At 38.5% G+C, this 17715-nt stretch overlaps 1 protein-coding gene across 1 annotated transcript in view; it reads right to left on the bottom strand.

Annotated features, from left to right (window-relative positions):
• Window positions 1-17715, bottom strand: part of SETDB2 (SET domain bifurcated histone lysine methyltransferase 2) — a 92885-nt gene that overhangs the window by 57953 nt on the left and 17217 nt on the right. Inside the window, exon 5 of the mRNA XM_057707207.1 lies at window positions 5172-5268. Within this exon, the coding sequence (XP_057563190.1) occupies window positions 5172-5268 (97 nt within the window). The remainder of the gene's footprint in view (window positions 1-5171; window positions 5269-17715) is intronic.

Raw genomic sequence — 17715 nt, 5'->3', positions numbered from 1 at the left:
ATTTTAAGAATATTTTCTTTTATATTCTATTATACTGGCTAAAATTTCCATAAAAATACTGAATAACAATTATGATAGCAGGTATTCCTGTCTTAATCTTTATTTAAAGGAAATGCCTCTAAGTTTCATCAATACATAGCATGTGGATGTTGGTTTAAGAAACATATTCTCTACTATGTTAAGAAAGAGTTCTTCTATTCCTAATGCTTCATATTGACTTTTAAAAACCTTTTGGCATCTGCTAAGATAAGCTTTTTTCCTGTGGTTTACTTCTGTAAAGTATTTCCTAATACTAAATCATTCTTGCTTGACTAGTATAAATTCTACTTAGTTATCTCACTTTTTTAATATTTCTCTGGATTAGAATCACTAAAAATTTTACTCAGAATCTCTATATCCACAATAATAATATTTTAAGCTTTTTAGGGCCCTAAACCCTTTGACAGTCTGAAGAAAGCTATGAACTCTCTCTAAAAATACACTGTAAACATAAAATTTTGCATACCACACGGGACCTCCATAGTCCCTAGTTTAAGGACTCTTTTTTATTATAATTAAGTCTATATTTAGATGGTTTCCATGCCACTGCCATTTTTTAAACACTATGTCTTATACATTTTGACTCCTCTTTTGGTCAACAAGAGGATTGTTGAGAAAGTTTTCCAGAAGGTTACGTAGATAGATGTTTTCTGAGCTTGTGCAGAGGTTAAATCTGGTGCTAAGCCTGATTTTTGTTGTTTTGTAGGCTTTTTTGCTTGCTGGTTTTGATACTTGTAAGATATTTACACTTTAAGACTGATACTAAAACTTTTCAAAAAATTGATATTTATCTATAAGTAATTTTCTTGGCTGCAGTACTTGATAAAACCTTTTGCTTCCAGACTTCATATTCTCCTATACTCAGAAATTATCTTCTTTGATTATTGCTTCTGTTTCACTTATTCTAGCTTCTGGTGTTTTGTTCATTTGTTTGTTTTAGTTCAGAAAAAATATAGCAGAGTTTTCCAGAAGCAATGCTTCTGTCGGGCAAATTTACATTATTTTTTAATACATTGAAAGTATCTATATTTCATATTTATTTAAGCACCAAATGTTTTGATGGAAAATATATGTAATTTTTATTTCCTAGTTGCTGGAACAAATCTGAATCCTTGTTTACACATTGTGATTTCCTGCACTGGAGCTGTGAGCAGCAGCACACTGGCCCTAACTCTATTACCTTAGCTTGAAATTTGTAATGTTTTCTAAAGAACATTATAACATATGGATGATCCTGAAAATATTTCTCTAGTGTTCACTAAAATTGTTGGTTTTCTGTTAATAGCTTCTTTTTTAAGAACACTATTCATCATTCTCTTCTTTTTTTTTTTTTCATCATTCTCTTCTTTTTCTCATCCATTTGCCCTTTTCTTCTACATTTTGGGTAATCTTATAGATCCCAGATTATACCTTTAATTTCTTTAATAGGTGACTTTCACAATGAATACTTTCTTAAAAGAAATGCTGGGACAAAACTGATCACTGCACTACCATTTATAATAGGAAATATTTGGAACAATCTAATTACCTACCCTTAAAGGAATGGATAAATAAAATGTATTCTCACATTATGGAAATCCAGACAAGAGTTAAAGGGAATGAAACAGATGTATAGTACAGCAAGCAACATGATTAGATCTCAAAACTAATGCTGAGTAAAACAAGTAAGAAGGTACATATATGAATATTTATGTAAAATTTAAAACCTATAGGTAATAGCACTGTGTATTACTTAGGGCTATATAAATATTAAAAAATGAACCATAAAAATAACTGATGATAGTGACTGCTCCTAGAAAGGCAGAGAGAGAAGTTAGGCATGGCTCAAAGAGACTATAGTGTTTTGTTTTCTTTTTAAAAAAGAGACTGGAAGCAAATACAATGAAATGTTAATAACTGTTAATTCTGGTTTCTGTGAGTATGGGTTTTTGCTATCCCTTTATATGTTTTCAATCTTTAAAATTTCTTGAAAAGACAGAAAAAACACTGGATAAGAATGCAGCTAAAAGATCAATGCAAATCTATCACCACCTATGGACTACAATGCAGTGGAACCTAATACATTAAAAATGAGGGAAAAAAACACAAAAATGAGGTAAAGTTATATTTCCCCTTAAATAACTTCAATCTGTTTTACTATTTTTGAATAATGCTGGGGGTACATTCCATAGTAAGAAATATATTCTATAATGCACTTGTTTTGTTCTTCCATTTAACTTCTTCTTTAGCCTAGTCCACTTTAATAAGCTTTTGGTTTATGTGTGTGCATATGTATATATACATATGTATCCACTATTTCCTTGTTTTTTAAAGCCTGTGCCTGGAATTGCTTTTGCCCTATTTTTAAGTGTCAAGTTCCTTCCTATCACTTTTTCTTATAAAGCATTATAGTATATTCTGAACTATGAGCACTACTATTTGTCTACCTGAGATATATATCCCTTTGTTTGGTTTCATTCAGTATTCACTGTAACAAATTCTCTTAGGCTCTCATAGCTTTGTTCTTTGTTTTGATATAGCCTAATTTACTCTCAAGTGATTTATATAGCTACAGTGTTTATAACCAGTAAATTGAATGTTTCATTTCCCTTTTTAACTTGACTTAACCAAATAAATTATGTTTCAAACTGGTTTCTATGGCATTCTTTTCTCCAAATGTCATCATTTAATTTCCCCTATTTTGGGGGAAGGGGAATATGAAACACTAATCTGATGATTCAAAAAGTTCTCTGAATAGGAAGAGATTACCTCAGGGTATATGGGAGAGAGAAAACTGTATCTGGACTATCATTAGTTGTTAAATAGTAACTAAAATTTGTATAATAGGTTACAATTTACAGTGTATCTTTATGTAATTTCCTCATGTGACAGTTAATAAGTCCAGCTCCATGTTAGTCATTACTGGAACAATATAGAGTTAGAACTACTTAGGACTAAAATGTAATAGTAAACATGCTGGTAAACTCTGTAATTTGAAATTTAGCATTTCAAGACAGTTAACCTGGCTTACCAGTACTCTTCCGATGAATAATTTAATAAAAATTAAGAGGTATAAAGCTCAAGTTGTCAGGCAATTAACAAAGGAAGAAAAATCTTTTTACATTTATAAAGAAAAGTTAGAAAAGAAGAAGAGAAACATGAAAATGAAACACTGATATGAACCTCAGAAATGATTCTTTTCTTATCTGTGCTTCATTTCCTAAGACAAATGAAAGAAAACCAACTTACTACAAGTCTCAGGAGTTAAGTAACCTAATTTTGATCCCATTTTGTGGGGAGGAAGATCAACTTTCTTACATGTATGAGGATATATTACTAGAAAAAAACAAAAACAAAAATAAAAAGAACCAATCCTATGCACAGTGCTATAGACCTAGTTACTGACCTTCCAAAAATATAAAGATGCTGGAGGTAAACAAAGGATAAGCAGGTAAGCAGGGTTATTTGGTATTATCTGTATCTTTTTGCCAGCCTCTGGGTATAGGCTTCTCAGTTTGCATTTGGCTTGAGAACTGTTTTGTCATTAGACACCTTGAACTACAAGGCAGAACATGGCTTCATAGAATGCCAACTGACTTCCCAGCTCTTGACAAATCAGACATAAAGTCATTCTATCCTTTATGATCTTTGAAGGGGCATATCTTAAAAAAATGAATGTAAACTATATTTATCTTAAAGACTTGTAGACGTGTGTTTTCTGCTCAGTCCCTTCTTTGATCACCCTCTTCTGAAGGTGGTCATTTTAATTTCACTGTACTCAAAGCTGCTGGATCATGTATTCATACTGGGATATTTATGTCTTTCTCAAGAATTTATATTAAAATATTAAAAAACATATCATAAGGTGACACACTAGAAGATCATTTGTTTAGCTGGGGCAGCTATGTCAGACTATGTGGGGACAGAAGACCCAACTGATAACATATGGAGAGAAGTAGAGCTAAACCATGAGGACCCTGACCTCAGGCACTGACTTTCCAGTTCCATTTCTAGTCCCTATATGGCCTGCTGTGTTATATTTTCTGTTCCTGAATACTTATTTTATATATGTGTGTGTGTGTGTATGTATGTACATGTGGGTTAGGTAGATGTATGTGTATGTTGTGTGTATTTTAAAAAATAATCACTTTTCGTGTTTGTACGCATGACATATGAAAAGCCACATGGCTTAAATTCACACTTGTGTCCTTCAGCAATGGGGCAAGCCCACTTTCACCATGTATGTTAGCCACAGCCACATACCTGGTAGGTCTCTTACAAATTCCACTACTTAAGCTGGCTTCCGTAGGTAGGTGTTCCTAAAAAACCAAAGTCTGTCCTAAAGTTTTATGAGTCTTTTAGATTCAAAGACATATCTAATATTTGTAAATGCAAATTTATGGAATATAAAAAAGAAAAAAAAATTCTACATTGAGAACTTTTTTGTTAATTTAACATGTAGCTGAAAGGACAAATAAAATAAAGCAATAAACTTAAGAACTTTCTTTCTAAAGACACTTTTCTGTTTTCCAAAATTCTGATCCCTGCCGTAGCACAAGACACTTTTAGAAACTTCCCTTTCACTAATACCTGAAACTATTAGTAGAGGCATTACCTACTGGAAATAAAGACTAAGAATCAGACTGTCAGATTCTTCTTACACAATTCTGCTTTATGCTAAGAAACCTTTAATGAAATTAGTGTAAAGGAAAAAGATCAGAAAAATTTAGTCTATTCTCATAGACTTTCTAATACTATAATTTAGAGCTGTTATGCATTTTAAAAATTGAATTGATACTCAAAGAAATACTTTTGGTCCTTTTCAGTATTCCTCTTTAAAATTAATAATCCAGGAAAAATAATTTTCTAGTTAAAAAAAAATCAAACAGTAGATTTCAGTATATTAATAATAAACACAAAGACATCTTAAGCTAAATTTTATTAAGAGACTTGATTACCTAGGGATTTAACAAATGAATAACCTACTTAAGGAATCATGAACCTACATAAAATACACAACTTTTAAAACTTCTGATGGGAAAGAATCCTTTTTTATATATTTTACCTACTCTTATGTCAAATGATTAGCAAAAGTAAATCCCTTTCTGGGAGCAAAAGGATTAACAACATAAATAAATTTAACATATACATACAGAGAGGTACAGTCTTCTGGAAAGGGGTCTTCATATGATGTAGAGGGCAGCGAACTTGATTTGTTTTCCTGTGCATTCTGGATCACAGACAAATGATCTACATGAAAAAATTACAAACATAACAAATACACCAAGTTAAAAATCACTCACTGTAATATCTACACAGTATTTTTATTGACTAGACATACACGGAGCCCTTAAATTTGAAAACATATTAAGATTTCAAGATTGAGTCAAAAAACTATTGGTGTCAACATTTTCAAAAGCATTAAGGGGGGGCGGAGTCAATTTGGCGGCATGGGAAGACGCAGAGATCGCGTCTCCCCACAACTACATCAGTTGCCGGAGGCTGGTGGGGTACCTGAGACCCAAGGAGACCAGAGGAACCCTGGAGCAACCAGTCAGGACCTAGGGGAGGTCAAGGGGGTAGAGAAGGGGAAGCCAGACAGGACCAGAGCCACTGGGGCGTGGCTGGGTGAGGGGGGAGGTCCCCACCTAGAGAGACCCTTGGGGTCTAGGGGGATCGGGAGACCGCATCTGGGTTTCTCACGCCCAGGCCTGCTGAGCTCCTGGGCCTGGGAGCCTGCTAGGCTCCCCAGTGGGGTCCTCCACCCTCCAAGGCCCCCTCTGGGCTGCCTGGGTCCTAGGGCTGTAGGAGGGAGGGAGGAGGGGTGAAGAGGTGGAAAGGCAGACTGGTGGGGAGGCAGGCTTTGAGATCAGGGGACGGGGAGGCGAGAGGGCACTTGGCCTGCCCTCTTGGCCAGGGAAGCCGACTGGGCTCCAAGGCCTGGTCCTTCACTCTCTGGGCCCCACTCCAGCACGTGGGTCCTAGGGGCGTGGGGGGGAGGGGGCGGGCGAAGAGGAAGAGAGGCAAACAGTGGGGGTGGGAAGGGATTTCTCAAGATTGGAATAGGGGCAGCACCAATGGGTCTTTCTTCTGGGAAGGTCCTCCACCTTCCAAGGGCCCCTCCGGGCCATTGGTCCTAGGGGTGTAGGAGGGAAGCAGTGGGGGGAAAAGAAGAGAGGCGGAATGGGGGAGGGATCCTCTGGGATCAGAGGATCGGAAGAGGAGTGGAAGGCATGTCCGCTGCCCACTGCCCCGAGAAGCCTGCTGGGCTTCTGGGCCTGGTCTCCAAATCTCCAGGGTCCCCTCCCAGACGCGTTGGTCCTGGGGGCATAGGAGCGTGGTAGGGGAAGAGATAGAGAGGCAGACCGGAGGTGGGACGTTCCAGGATCGGAGGACCAGGGGAGGTGCGAAAGGACTTTCCCCTGCCCACTTGGGCCCGGTGGGCCTACTGGGCTCACGAGTCTAGTCCTTCGGTCCCTGAGGCCCTCTCTGGCTGCACGGGTCCTACAGGCATGGGAAGGAGGGAGGAGAGGGGAAGAGGAAGAGAGGCAGACAGTGGTGGGGGCATCATGCAGGACCTGAGGATAAGGGGAGACGCTGCAGGAAATCTCCCTACCCACTTGGCACTGGGAGGCCTGTTGTGCCTCCAGGCCTGGTCTTCGGTTCTCCAAGGCCCATCTAGGTCTCACTGCTCCTAAGGGTGTAGGAGGAAAGCAGGGGAGAAGAGGAGAGGTGGGCAGGGGAGGGGGCCTTCTGGGACTGGAGGATCGAGGGAGATGGGAAAGGTATTGCCCCTGCCCACTAGCCCTGGGAAGCCTGCTAGACTCACGGACCTGGTCCTTCACACTCCAGGTCCCCCTCTAGCTGCTTGGGACCTAGGAGAGTGGGGGTGGGGGGGAGAGGAAGAGAGGTGGACAGGGACCCTAAGAGACTGGGAGATCTGGGGAAGTGCCGCAGGCGTTTCCCTAGCCCAGTTGTCCCTAGGAAACCTGCTGGGTGTGGGCAGGGGAAGGCAGGAGACCAGGCAGAGTCTTGTCTCCTGCCTTCCAGTGCTCCCTCCAGCTGTGAGGGTCCTAGGGGAATAGGTGGGAGGGGGTGGGGAAGAAGAGAGGCCAAGGGGGAGGGACCCTCTGAGATAGGAGGACTGGGGGAGGTGCCTAGCATTTCTCCCACCAACTCGGGCCCAGGGAGCCTCTGGGTACCTGGACCTGGTCCTTTGCCTCCCAGGACCAGAGGCATTCCTGGGCCCCTCTGCCTCACTGGGCCTAAGCCCCATTCCCCACCACCCACAGGGCCTTTTCTAAGCATAGGCCCTGCCCACTGCCTAACCCGCCCCCGCCCCACCACTGTCTAAGCCCTGCCCCCACAGCCAAGGCCTTTACTGGCCCCCCTCCCCCCTTTTCTTCTTTATTCCTGTTTTCTTTTTCCCACCAACTCATTTTGGTTACTGTAGCTGTTTAACCTTCCAGTTGTTGCTCCATCTATTTTTTTTTTATAAATTTATTTATTTATTTAATTTATTTATTGGCTGCACTGGGTCTTTGTTGCACGTGGGCTTTCTCAAGTTGTTGCGAGTGGGGGCTACTCTTCATTGTGGTGCGCAGGCTCCTCATTGTAGTGGCTTCTCTTGTTGTAGAGCACGGGCCCTAGGCGCGTGGGCTTCAAAATTTGCGGCACGTGGGCTCAGCAGTTGTGGCTCATGGGCTCTAGAGCACAGGCTCAATAGTTGTGGTGCATGGGCCTAGCTGCTCTGTGGCATGTGGAATCTTCCCAGAGCAGGGCTCGAACCCATGTCCCCTGCATTGGCAGGTGGATTCTTTATCACTGCACCACCTAGGAAGTCTACTCCATCTATTTTTCAAAAAATTTTTTCTAACACATCTGTTAGTTTCCTATTCTTATCGTATTTTTTATCTTGCTATTGTTCTGCTGTTCTATTTTTTTTTTTTTTTCCATTTTCCAGCTCCACACAGCTTGTGGGAACTTGATTCACAAGCCCGGGGGTCAAGTCTGAGCTCCTGAGGTGGGAGATCTGAGTCCAAAACACTGGACTAACAGGGAAACCCAGTTTCCAGGGAATATTCATCAGAGTGAGGTCTCCGAGAGGTTCTCACCTCAACACCAAGACCAAGCTATACTCTATAGCCCACAAACTCCAGTGCTTGAAACCTCAGACCAAACATCCAGTGGGACAGGAATACAACCCCACCCATCCAAAGGGGGAGGGAATAAGACAACCAAAAAATATGCCACAGATGAAGCAACAAGGTAAAAACACACAAGACCAAATAAATAAAGAGGAAATAGGAAAACTGCCTGAAAAAGAATTCAGAGTAATGAGAGTAAAGATGATACAAAATCTCGATAACAAAATACAGAAAACACAAGAAACAGTTAATAAGGACTCAGAACTAAAGAGCAAACAGTAATAGACAACAAAATAACTGAAATTAAAAATACTCTAGATGTATAAACAGCAGAATAACTGAGGCAGAAGAATGAGTAAGTGAGTTGGAAGATAGAATGGGGGAAATAACTGCCACAGAACAGGAAAGAGAAAAAAGAAGAAAAAGAATGGAAGACAGTCTCAGAGACCTTGGTGACAACATCAAGCACACCAACATTCAAAAATAGGTATCCCAGGACTTCCTAGGTGGTGTAGTGGTTGAGAACCTGCCTGCCAATGCAGGGGACATGGGTTCAAGCCCTGCTCTGGGAAGATCCCACATGCCATGGAGCAACTAAGCCTGTGCGCTGCAACTACTGAGTCTGCATTCTAGAGCCCATGAGCCACAACTATTAAAAAAAAAAAAAAAAAAAAAAAAAGGCATCCCAGAAGAAGAAAAAGAGAAAGTGTCTGAGAAAATATTGAAGAGGTTATAGCAGAAAACTTCCCCAACATGGGAAAGGAAATAATTAATCAAGTCCAAGAAGCACAGAGAGTCCCATACAGAATAAACCCAAGGAGAAATACTCCAAGGCATATATTAATCAAACTAACGAAAATTAAACACAAAGAAAAAATATTAAAAGCAGCAAGAGAAAAGCAACAAATAATATATAAGGGAAAACCCATAAGGATAACAGCTGACCTTTCTGCAGAAACTCTGAAGGCTAGAAGGGAGTGGCAGGATATACTGAAAGTCCTGAAAGAGAAAAACCTACAGCCAAGAATACCCTACCCAGAAAGAATCTCATTCAGATTCAACAGAGAAATCAAAAGCTTCACAGACAAGCAAAAGTGATGAGAATTCAGTACCACCAAACCAGCCTTATAACAATTGCTAAAGGAACTTTTCTAAGTAGGAAACACAAGAGAAGGAAAAGACCTACAAAAACAAACCCAAAACAATTAAGAAAATGGTAATAGGAACACACATGTCAGTAATCATCTTAAGTGTAAATGGATTAAACGCTCCAACCAAAAGACGCAGACTGGTTGAATGGATACAAAAACAAGACCATTCTATATACTGCCTGCAAGAAACCCATCTCAGACCAAGGGACACATATAGACTGAAAGTAAGGGGATGGAAAAAGATATTCCATGCAAATGGAAGTCAAAAGAAAGCTGGAATAGCAATACGCATATCAGACAAATTAGACTTCAAGTAAAGACTATTACAAAAGACAAGGAAGGACACTACATAATGATCAAGGGATCCATCCAAGAAGAAGATATAACAATTGTAAATATCTATGTACCCAACATAGGAGCATCTCAATACATAAGGCAGATGCTAACAGCCATAAAAGGGGACATCGACAGCAACACAATAATAGGAGGAGATCTGAACAATCCACTTACATCAATGGACAGATCATCCAAACAGAAAATAAATAAGGACACACAAGCTTTAAATGACACATGAGACCATGGTGACTTAACTGATATTTATAGGACATTCCATCCAAAAACGACAGACTACACGTTCTTCTCAAGTGCACACAGAACATTTTCCAGGATAGATCACATCTTGGGTCACAAATCAAGCCTTGGTAAATTCAAGAAAGTTGAAATCATATCAGGCATCTTCTCAGACCACAACGCCATGAGACTAAATATCAATTACAGGAAAAAAAGTGTAAAAAATACAAACACATGGAGGCTAAACAATACAATATTAAACAACCAAGAAATCACTAAAGAAATCAAAGAGGAAGTCAAAAAATATCTAGAAACAAATGACAATGAAAACACAACAACCCAAAACCTAAGGGATGCAGCAAAAGCAGTTCTAAGAGGGAAGTTTATAGCAATACAGTCCTACCTTAAGAAACAAGAAAAATATCGAATAAACAACCTAACCTTACACCTAAAACAATTAGAGAAAGAACAAAGAAACCCCAAAGTGAGCAGAAGAAATCATAAAGATCAGATCAGAAATAAATGAAAAAGGAAGGAAACAATAGCAAAGATCAATGAAACTAAAAGCTGGTTCTTTGAGAAGATAAAATTGATAAACCATTAGCCAGACTCATCAGGGAAAAAAAGGGAGAAGACTCAAATCAACAGAATTAGAAATGAAAAAGAATTAACAACTGACACCACAGAAATACAAAAGATCATGAGAGACGACTACAAGCAACTATATGCCAATACATTGAATAACCTGGAAGAAATGGATACATTCTTAGAAAAATACAATCTTCCAAGACTGAACCAGGAAGAAATAGAAAATATGAACAGACCAATCACAAGTACAGAAATTGAGACTGTGATTAAAAATCTCCCAACAAGCAAAAGCCCAGGGCCAGATGGATTCACGGGCGAATACTACCAAACATTTAGAGAAGAGCTAACACTTACCCTTCTCAAACTTTTCCAAAATATAGCACAAGGAACACTCCCAAACTCATTCTATGAGGACACCATCACCCTGATACCAAAAGCAGGCAAATATGTCACACAAAAAGAAAATTACAGACCAATATCACTGATGAATATAGATGCAAAAATTCTCAACAAAATACTAGCTAACAGAATCCAACAGCACATTAAAAAGATCACACATCATTACCAAGTGGGATTTATCCCTGGGATGCAAGGATTCTTCAATACACGCAAATCAATCAATGTGATACATCATACTAACAAACTGAAGGATAAAAACCATATGATCATCTCGATAGATGCAGAAAAAGCTTTTGACAAAATTCAACATCCATTTATGATAAAAGCTCTCCAGAAAATGGGCACAGAAGGAAATTACCTCATCATAATAAAAGCCATATATGAGAAACCAAAAGCCAACATCGTTCTAAATGGGGAAAAACTTTTCAGTTCCCTCTAAGAACAGGAACAAGACAACGGTGTCCACTCTCACCATTATTAGTCAACATAGTTTTGGAAGTTTTATCCACAGCAATCAGAGAAGAAAATGAAATAAAAGGAATCCAAATTGGAAAAGAAGAAGTAAAATTGTCACTCTTTGCAGATGACATGATATTCTACATAGGAAACCCTAAAGACTCTACCAGAAAACTGCTAGCACTCATTGATGAATTTAGCAAAGTAGCAGGATACAAAATTAATGCACAGAAATCTCTTGCATTCTTATACACTAAAAATGAAAGAGCAGAAAGAGAAATTAAGGAAACTCTCCCATTTACCATTGCAACAAAAAGAATAAAATACCTAGGAATAAACCTGCCTAGGGAGGCAAAAGATCTGTATACAGAAAACTATAAGACACTAATGAAAGAAATCAAAGACAAAACAAACAGATGGAGAGACATACCATATTCTTGGATTGGAAGAATCAACACTGTTAAAATGACTATCCTACCCAAAGCAATTTACAGATTCAATGCAATCCCTATCAAATTACCAACAGCATTTTTCACAGAACTAGAATAAGAAATCTTATGATGTGTGTGGAAACACAAAACACTCTGAGAGCCAAAGCAATCTTGAGAAGGAAAGACAGAGTTGGTGGAATTAGGCTTCCTGACTTCAAACTATACTACAAGGCTACAGTGATCAAGACAGTATGGTACTGGCACAAAAAGGGAAAGGTAGGTCAATGGAACAGAATAGAGAACCCAGAGGTAAACCCACACACATATAGGCATCTTATCTTTGACAAAGGAGGCACAAATATCCAATGGAAAAAAGACAGCCCTTCAATAAGTGCTGCTGGGAAAATTGGACAGCTACATGTAAAAGAATGAAATTAGAACACTTCCTAACACCATACACAAAAACAAACTCAAAATGGATTAAAGACTTAAATGTAAGGCCAGACACTATAAAACTCTTAGAGGAAAACATAGGCAGAACACTCTATGACATACATCAAAGCAAGATCCTTTTTGACACACCTCCAAAATAATGGAAATAAAATCAAGAATAAACAAATGGGACCTCATGAAACTTAAAAGCTTTTGCACAGCAAAAGAAACCATAAACAAGACAAGACGACAACTCTCAGAATGGGAGAAAATACTTGCCAATGAAGCAATGGACAGAGGATTAATCTCCAAAATATGTAAGCAGATCATGCAGCTTAATACCAAAAAAGCAAATAACCCTATCCAAAAATGGGTGGAAGATCTAAAGAGACATTTCTCCAAAGAAGACATGCAGATGGCCAACAAACACATGAAAAGATGCTCAACATCACTAATCATTAGAGAAATGCAAGTCAAAGCCAAAATGAGGTATCACCTCACACGGGTCAGAATGGCCATCATCAAAACATCTAGAAACAGTAAATGTTGGAGAGGGTGTGGAGAAAAGGGAATCCTCCTGCACTGTTGGTGGGAATGTAAATTGGTACAGCCACTATGGAAAACAGTTTGGAGGTTCCTTAAAAAACTAAAAATGGAAGTACCATATGACCCAGCAATCCCACTACTGGGCACATACCCAGAGAAAACCATAATGCAAAAAGGAACATGTAGCATAATGTTCACTGCAGCACTATTTACAATAGCCAGGACATGGAAACAACCTAAATGCCCATCAACAGATGAATGGATAAGAAGACGTGGCACATATACACAATGGCAAATTACTCAGCCATAAGAAGGAATGAAATTGAACTATATGTAATGAGGTGGATAGACCTAGAGACTGTCATACAGAGTGAAATAAGGCAGAAAGAGAAAAACAAATACCGTATGGTAACGCATATACATGGAATCTAAAAAAATGGTACTGATGAACCCAGTGACAGGGCAAGAATAAAGATGCAGATGTAGAGAATGGACTTGAGGACTTGGCGTTGGGGGGTGGGGAGTGAAGGGGAATCTGGGATGAAGTGATAGAGCAGCATGGACATATATATACTACCAAATGTAAAATAGATGGCTAGTGGGAAGTTGCTGTATAACAAAGGGAGATTAACTCGATGATGGGTGATGACTGAGAGGGCCAGGACTGGGAGGGTGGGAGGGAGTTGCAGGAGGGAGGGGATTGGGGATATATGGATAAATACAGCTGATTCGCTTTGGTATACCTCAAAAACTACAAGAGTGTAAAGCAATTATATTCCAATAAAGAGCTTAAAAAATTAAGAAAATAAAAGAGGATAAAATAAGACTTAGGATAGAAGAGATTTCTACTGAAGAAATTCTAGTTTGGCCCGAACTTTATCTGAATTTTAATCAGCCTTTAAAGTGAACATCAGGTATCACTATTTCTGCTTATATTTTACAGAAAAATAGCATGACCCTTAAAGGCTCTAGTAAGGTCACAAAATGGAGAGTTTATCTTTTGTTCTCTCATTATTCTATTGCTATCTATTTTTTGGGGAGGAGAGGGAGGTATTTGGGTACCTCTTTTTGTCTTTTCTTTTGTATTTTCATATTTTTCTCAGTTTCTCCTGTATCTTTCCACACTTAATTCCATCTCATTTCTTGTCTCTTGTTTTTCAACTTCATCTATTCTTTCTAACATGACTCCACTATAGAAATAAGCTATGTAAGCTTCCTCCACAAGAGGGCAGACAGCAGAATCAAGCAGTATCAGCACTATTTCATCTTGCGGAACTGAAAATCACAGCCACAGAAAGACAGAGAAAATGAAAAGGCAAAAGACTTTGTACCAGATGAAGGGACAAGATAAAACACCAGAAAAACAACTAAATGAAGAGGAGACAGGCACTCTTCCAGAAAAAGAATTCAGAATAATGATGGTGAAGATGATCCAGGACTTTGAAAAAAGATTGGATGCAGAGATTGAAAAGTTGCAAGAAAAGCTTACCAAAGATCTAGAAGAATTAAAGAACAAACAAACAGAGATATGCAACACAATAACTGAAATGAAAAATACACTGGAAGGAACCAATGGCAGATTAACTGAGGCAGAAGGACGAATAAGTGAGTTGGAGGACAGAATGGTGATAATCACTGATGCGGAAAAGAATAAAGAAAAAAGAATGAAAAGAACGGAAGACAGCCTAAGAGACCTCTGGGACAATGTTAAACGCACCAACATTCACATTATAGGGGTCCCAGAAGGAGAAGAGAGAGAGAAAGGACCCAAGAAAATACTGGAAGAGATTCTAGTTGAAAACTTCCCTAAGGTGGGAAAGGAAATAGCGACCCAAGTCCAGGAAGTGCAGAGAGTCCCAGGCAGGATAAACCCAAGGAGAAACGCACCAAGACATATAGTAGTCAAACTGACAAAAATTAAACACAGAGAAAAGTTATTAAAAGCAACAAGGGAAAAATGACAAATAGCATACAAGGGAACTCCCATCAGGTTAACAGCTGATTTCTCAACAGAAACTCTACAAGCCAGAAGGGAGTGGCATGATATATTTCAAGTGATGACCGAGAAGAACCTACAACCGAGAATACTCTACCCAACAAGGATCTCATTCAGATTCGACGGAGAAATCAAAAGCTTTACAGACAAGCAACAGCTAAGAGAATTCAGCACCACCAAACCAGCCCTACAACAAATGCTAAAGGAACTTCTCTAAGTGGGAAACATAAGAGAAGAAAAGGACCTACAAAAACAAACACAAAACAATTAAGAAAATGGTAATAGGAACATACATATCAATAATCACCTTGAATGTAAATGGACTAAATGCACCAACCAAAAGACACAGACTGGCTGAATGGATACAAAAACAAGACCCTTATATATGCTGTCTACAAGACACCACTTCAGCCCTAGGGACACATACAGACTGCAAGTGAGGGGATGGAAAAAGATATTTCATGCAAATGGAAATCAAAAGAAAGCTGGAGTAGCGATTCTCATATCAGATAAAACAGACTTTAAAATAAAAAATGTCACAAGAGACAAGAAAGGACACTACATAAAGATCAAGGGATCAATCCAAGAAGAAGAGATAACAATTATAAATATATATGCACCCAATATAGGAGCACCTCAATACATAAGGCAAATGCTAACAACTATGAAAGAGGAAATCAACAGTAACACAGTCCTAGTGGGGGACTTTAACACCCCACTTACACCAATGGACAGATCATCCACACAGAAAATTAATCAGGAAACACAAGCTTTAAATGACACAATAAACCAGCTTGATTTAATAGATATCTATAGGACATTACATCCAAAACCAGCAGATTACACATTCTTCTCAAGTGCACATGGGACATTCTCCAGGATAGATCACATTTTGGGTCATAAATTAAGCGCTGGTATATTCAAGAAAATTGAAATTGTATCAAGCATCTTTTCTGACCACAATGCTATGAGATTAGAAATCAATTCCAGGAAAAAAGCTGTAAAAAACACAAACACATGGAGGGTAAACAATACACTACTAAATAACCAACAGATCACTGAAGAAATCAAAGAGGAAATAAAAAAATACCTAGAGACAAATGACAATGAAAACACAACGATCCAAAACCTATGGGATGCAGCAAAGGCAGTTCTAAGAGGGAAGTTTATAGCAATACAATCCTACCTCAAGAAACAAGAAAAATCCCAAATAAACAATCTAACCCTACACCTAAAGAAACTAGAGAAAGAAGAGCAAACAAAACCCCAAGTTAGTAGATGGAGAGAAATCATAAAGATCAGAGCAGAAATAAATGAAATAGAGACAAAGAAAACAATAGCAAAAATCAATAAAACTAAAAGCTGGTTCTTTGAGAAGATAAATAAAATCGATAAACCTCTAGCAAGACTCATCAAGAAAAAGAGGGAGAGGACTCAAATCAATACAATTAGAAATGAAACAGGAGAAGTTACAGCGGACACTGCAGAAATAAAAAGCACCATAAGAGATTACTACAAGCAACTATATGCCAATAAAATGGACAACCTGGATGAAAAGGACAGATTTTTAGAAAAGTATAACCTTCCAAGACTGAATCAGGAAGAAATAGAAAATATGAACAGACCAATCACGAGTAATGAAATTGAAACTGTGATTAAGAATCTCCCAACAAACAAAAGTCCAGGACCAGATGGATTCACAGGTGAATTTTATCAAACATTTAGAGAAGAGCTAACACCCATCCTTCTCAAACTCTTCCAAAAAATTGCAGAGGAAGGAACACTCCCAAACTCATTTTATGAAGCCACCATCACCCTGATACCAAAACCAGACAAAGATACCACAAAAAACAAACAAAAAAAAAAAAACTACAGACCAATATCACTGATGAATTTAGATGCAAAAATCCTCAACAAAATACTAGCCAACAGAATCCAACAACACATTAAAAGGATCATCCACCATGATCAAGTGGGGTTTATCCCTGGAATGCAAGGATTCTTCAATATACGCAAATGAATCAATGTGATACACCACATTAACAAACTGAAGGATAAAAACCACATGATCATCTCGATAGATGCAGAAAAAGCTTTTGACAAAATTCAACACCCATTTATGATAAAAACTCTCCAGAAGGTGGGCATAGAGGGAACCTACCTCAACAGAATAAAGGCCATATATGACAAACCCACAGCAAACATCATTCTCAATGGTGAAAAACTGGAAGCATTCCCTTTAAGACCAGGAAGAACACAAGGATGTCCACTCTCGCCACTACTATTCAACATAGTTTTGGAAGTCCTTGCCACAGCAATCAGAGAAGAAAAAGAAATGAAAGGAATCCAAATTGGAAAAGAAGAAGTAAAACTGTCACTGTTTGCAGATGACATGATATTATACATAGAAAATCCTAAACATGCCACCAGAAAACTACTTGAGCTAATCAATGAATTTGGGAAAGTTGCAGGATACAAAATTAACACACAGAAATCTCTTGCATTTCTATACACCAACAATGAAAGATCAGAAAGAGAAATTAAGGAAACAATCCCATTCACCACTGCAACCAAAAGAATAAAATACCTAGGAATAAACCTAACCAAGGAGGTAAAAGACCTCTACTCAGAAAACTATAAGACACTAATGAAAGAAATCAAAGAAGACACAAACAGATGGAGGGACATACCATGTTCTTGGATTGGAAGAATCAACATTGTGAAAATGACTATACTACTGAAAGCAATTTACAGATTCAATGCAATCCCCATCAAATTACCAATGGCATTTTTCACAGAACTAGAACAAGAAATTTTACGATTTGTATGGAAACGCAAAAGACCCTGAATAGCCAAAGCAGTCTTGAGAAGGAAAGACGGAGTTGGTGGAATCGGGCTTTCTGACCTCAGGCTATACTACAAGGCTACAGTGATCAAGACAGTATGGTACTGGCACAAAAACAGAAATAGAGATCAATGGA

Source organism: Hippopotamus amphibius, chromosome 14 (genome assembly GCF_030028045.1).
Source record: "Hippopotamus amphibius kiboko isolate mHipAmp2 chromosome 14, mHipAmp2.hap2, whole genome shotgun sequence".
NCBI classification, from domain to species: domain Eukaryota; kingdom Metazoa; phylum Chordata; class Mammalia; order Artiodactyla; family Hippopotamidae; genus Hippopotamus; species Hippopotamus amphibius.
The sequence above is the reverse complement of the archived record's forward strand: the minus strand, read 5'-3'. Positions and strand labels throughout refer to the sequence as shown.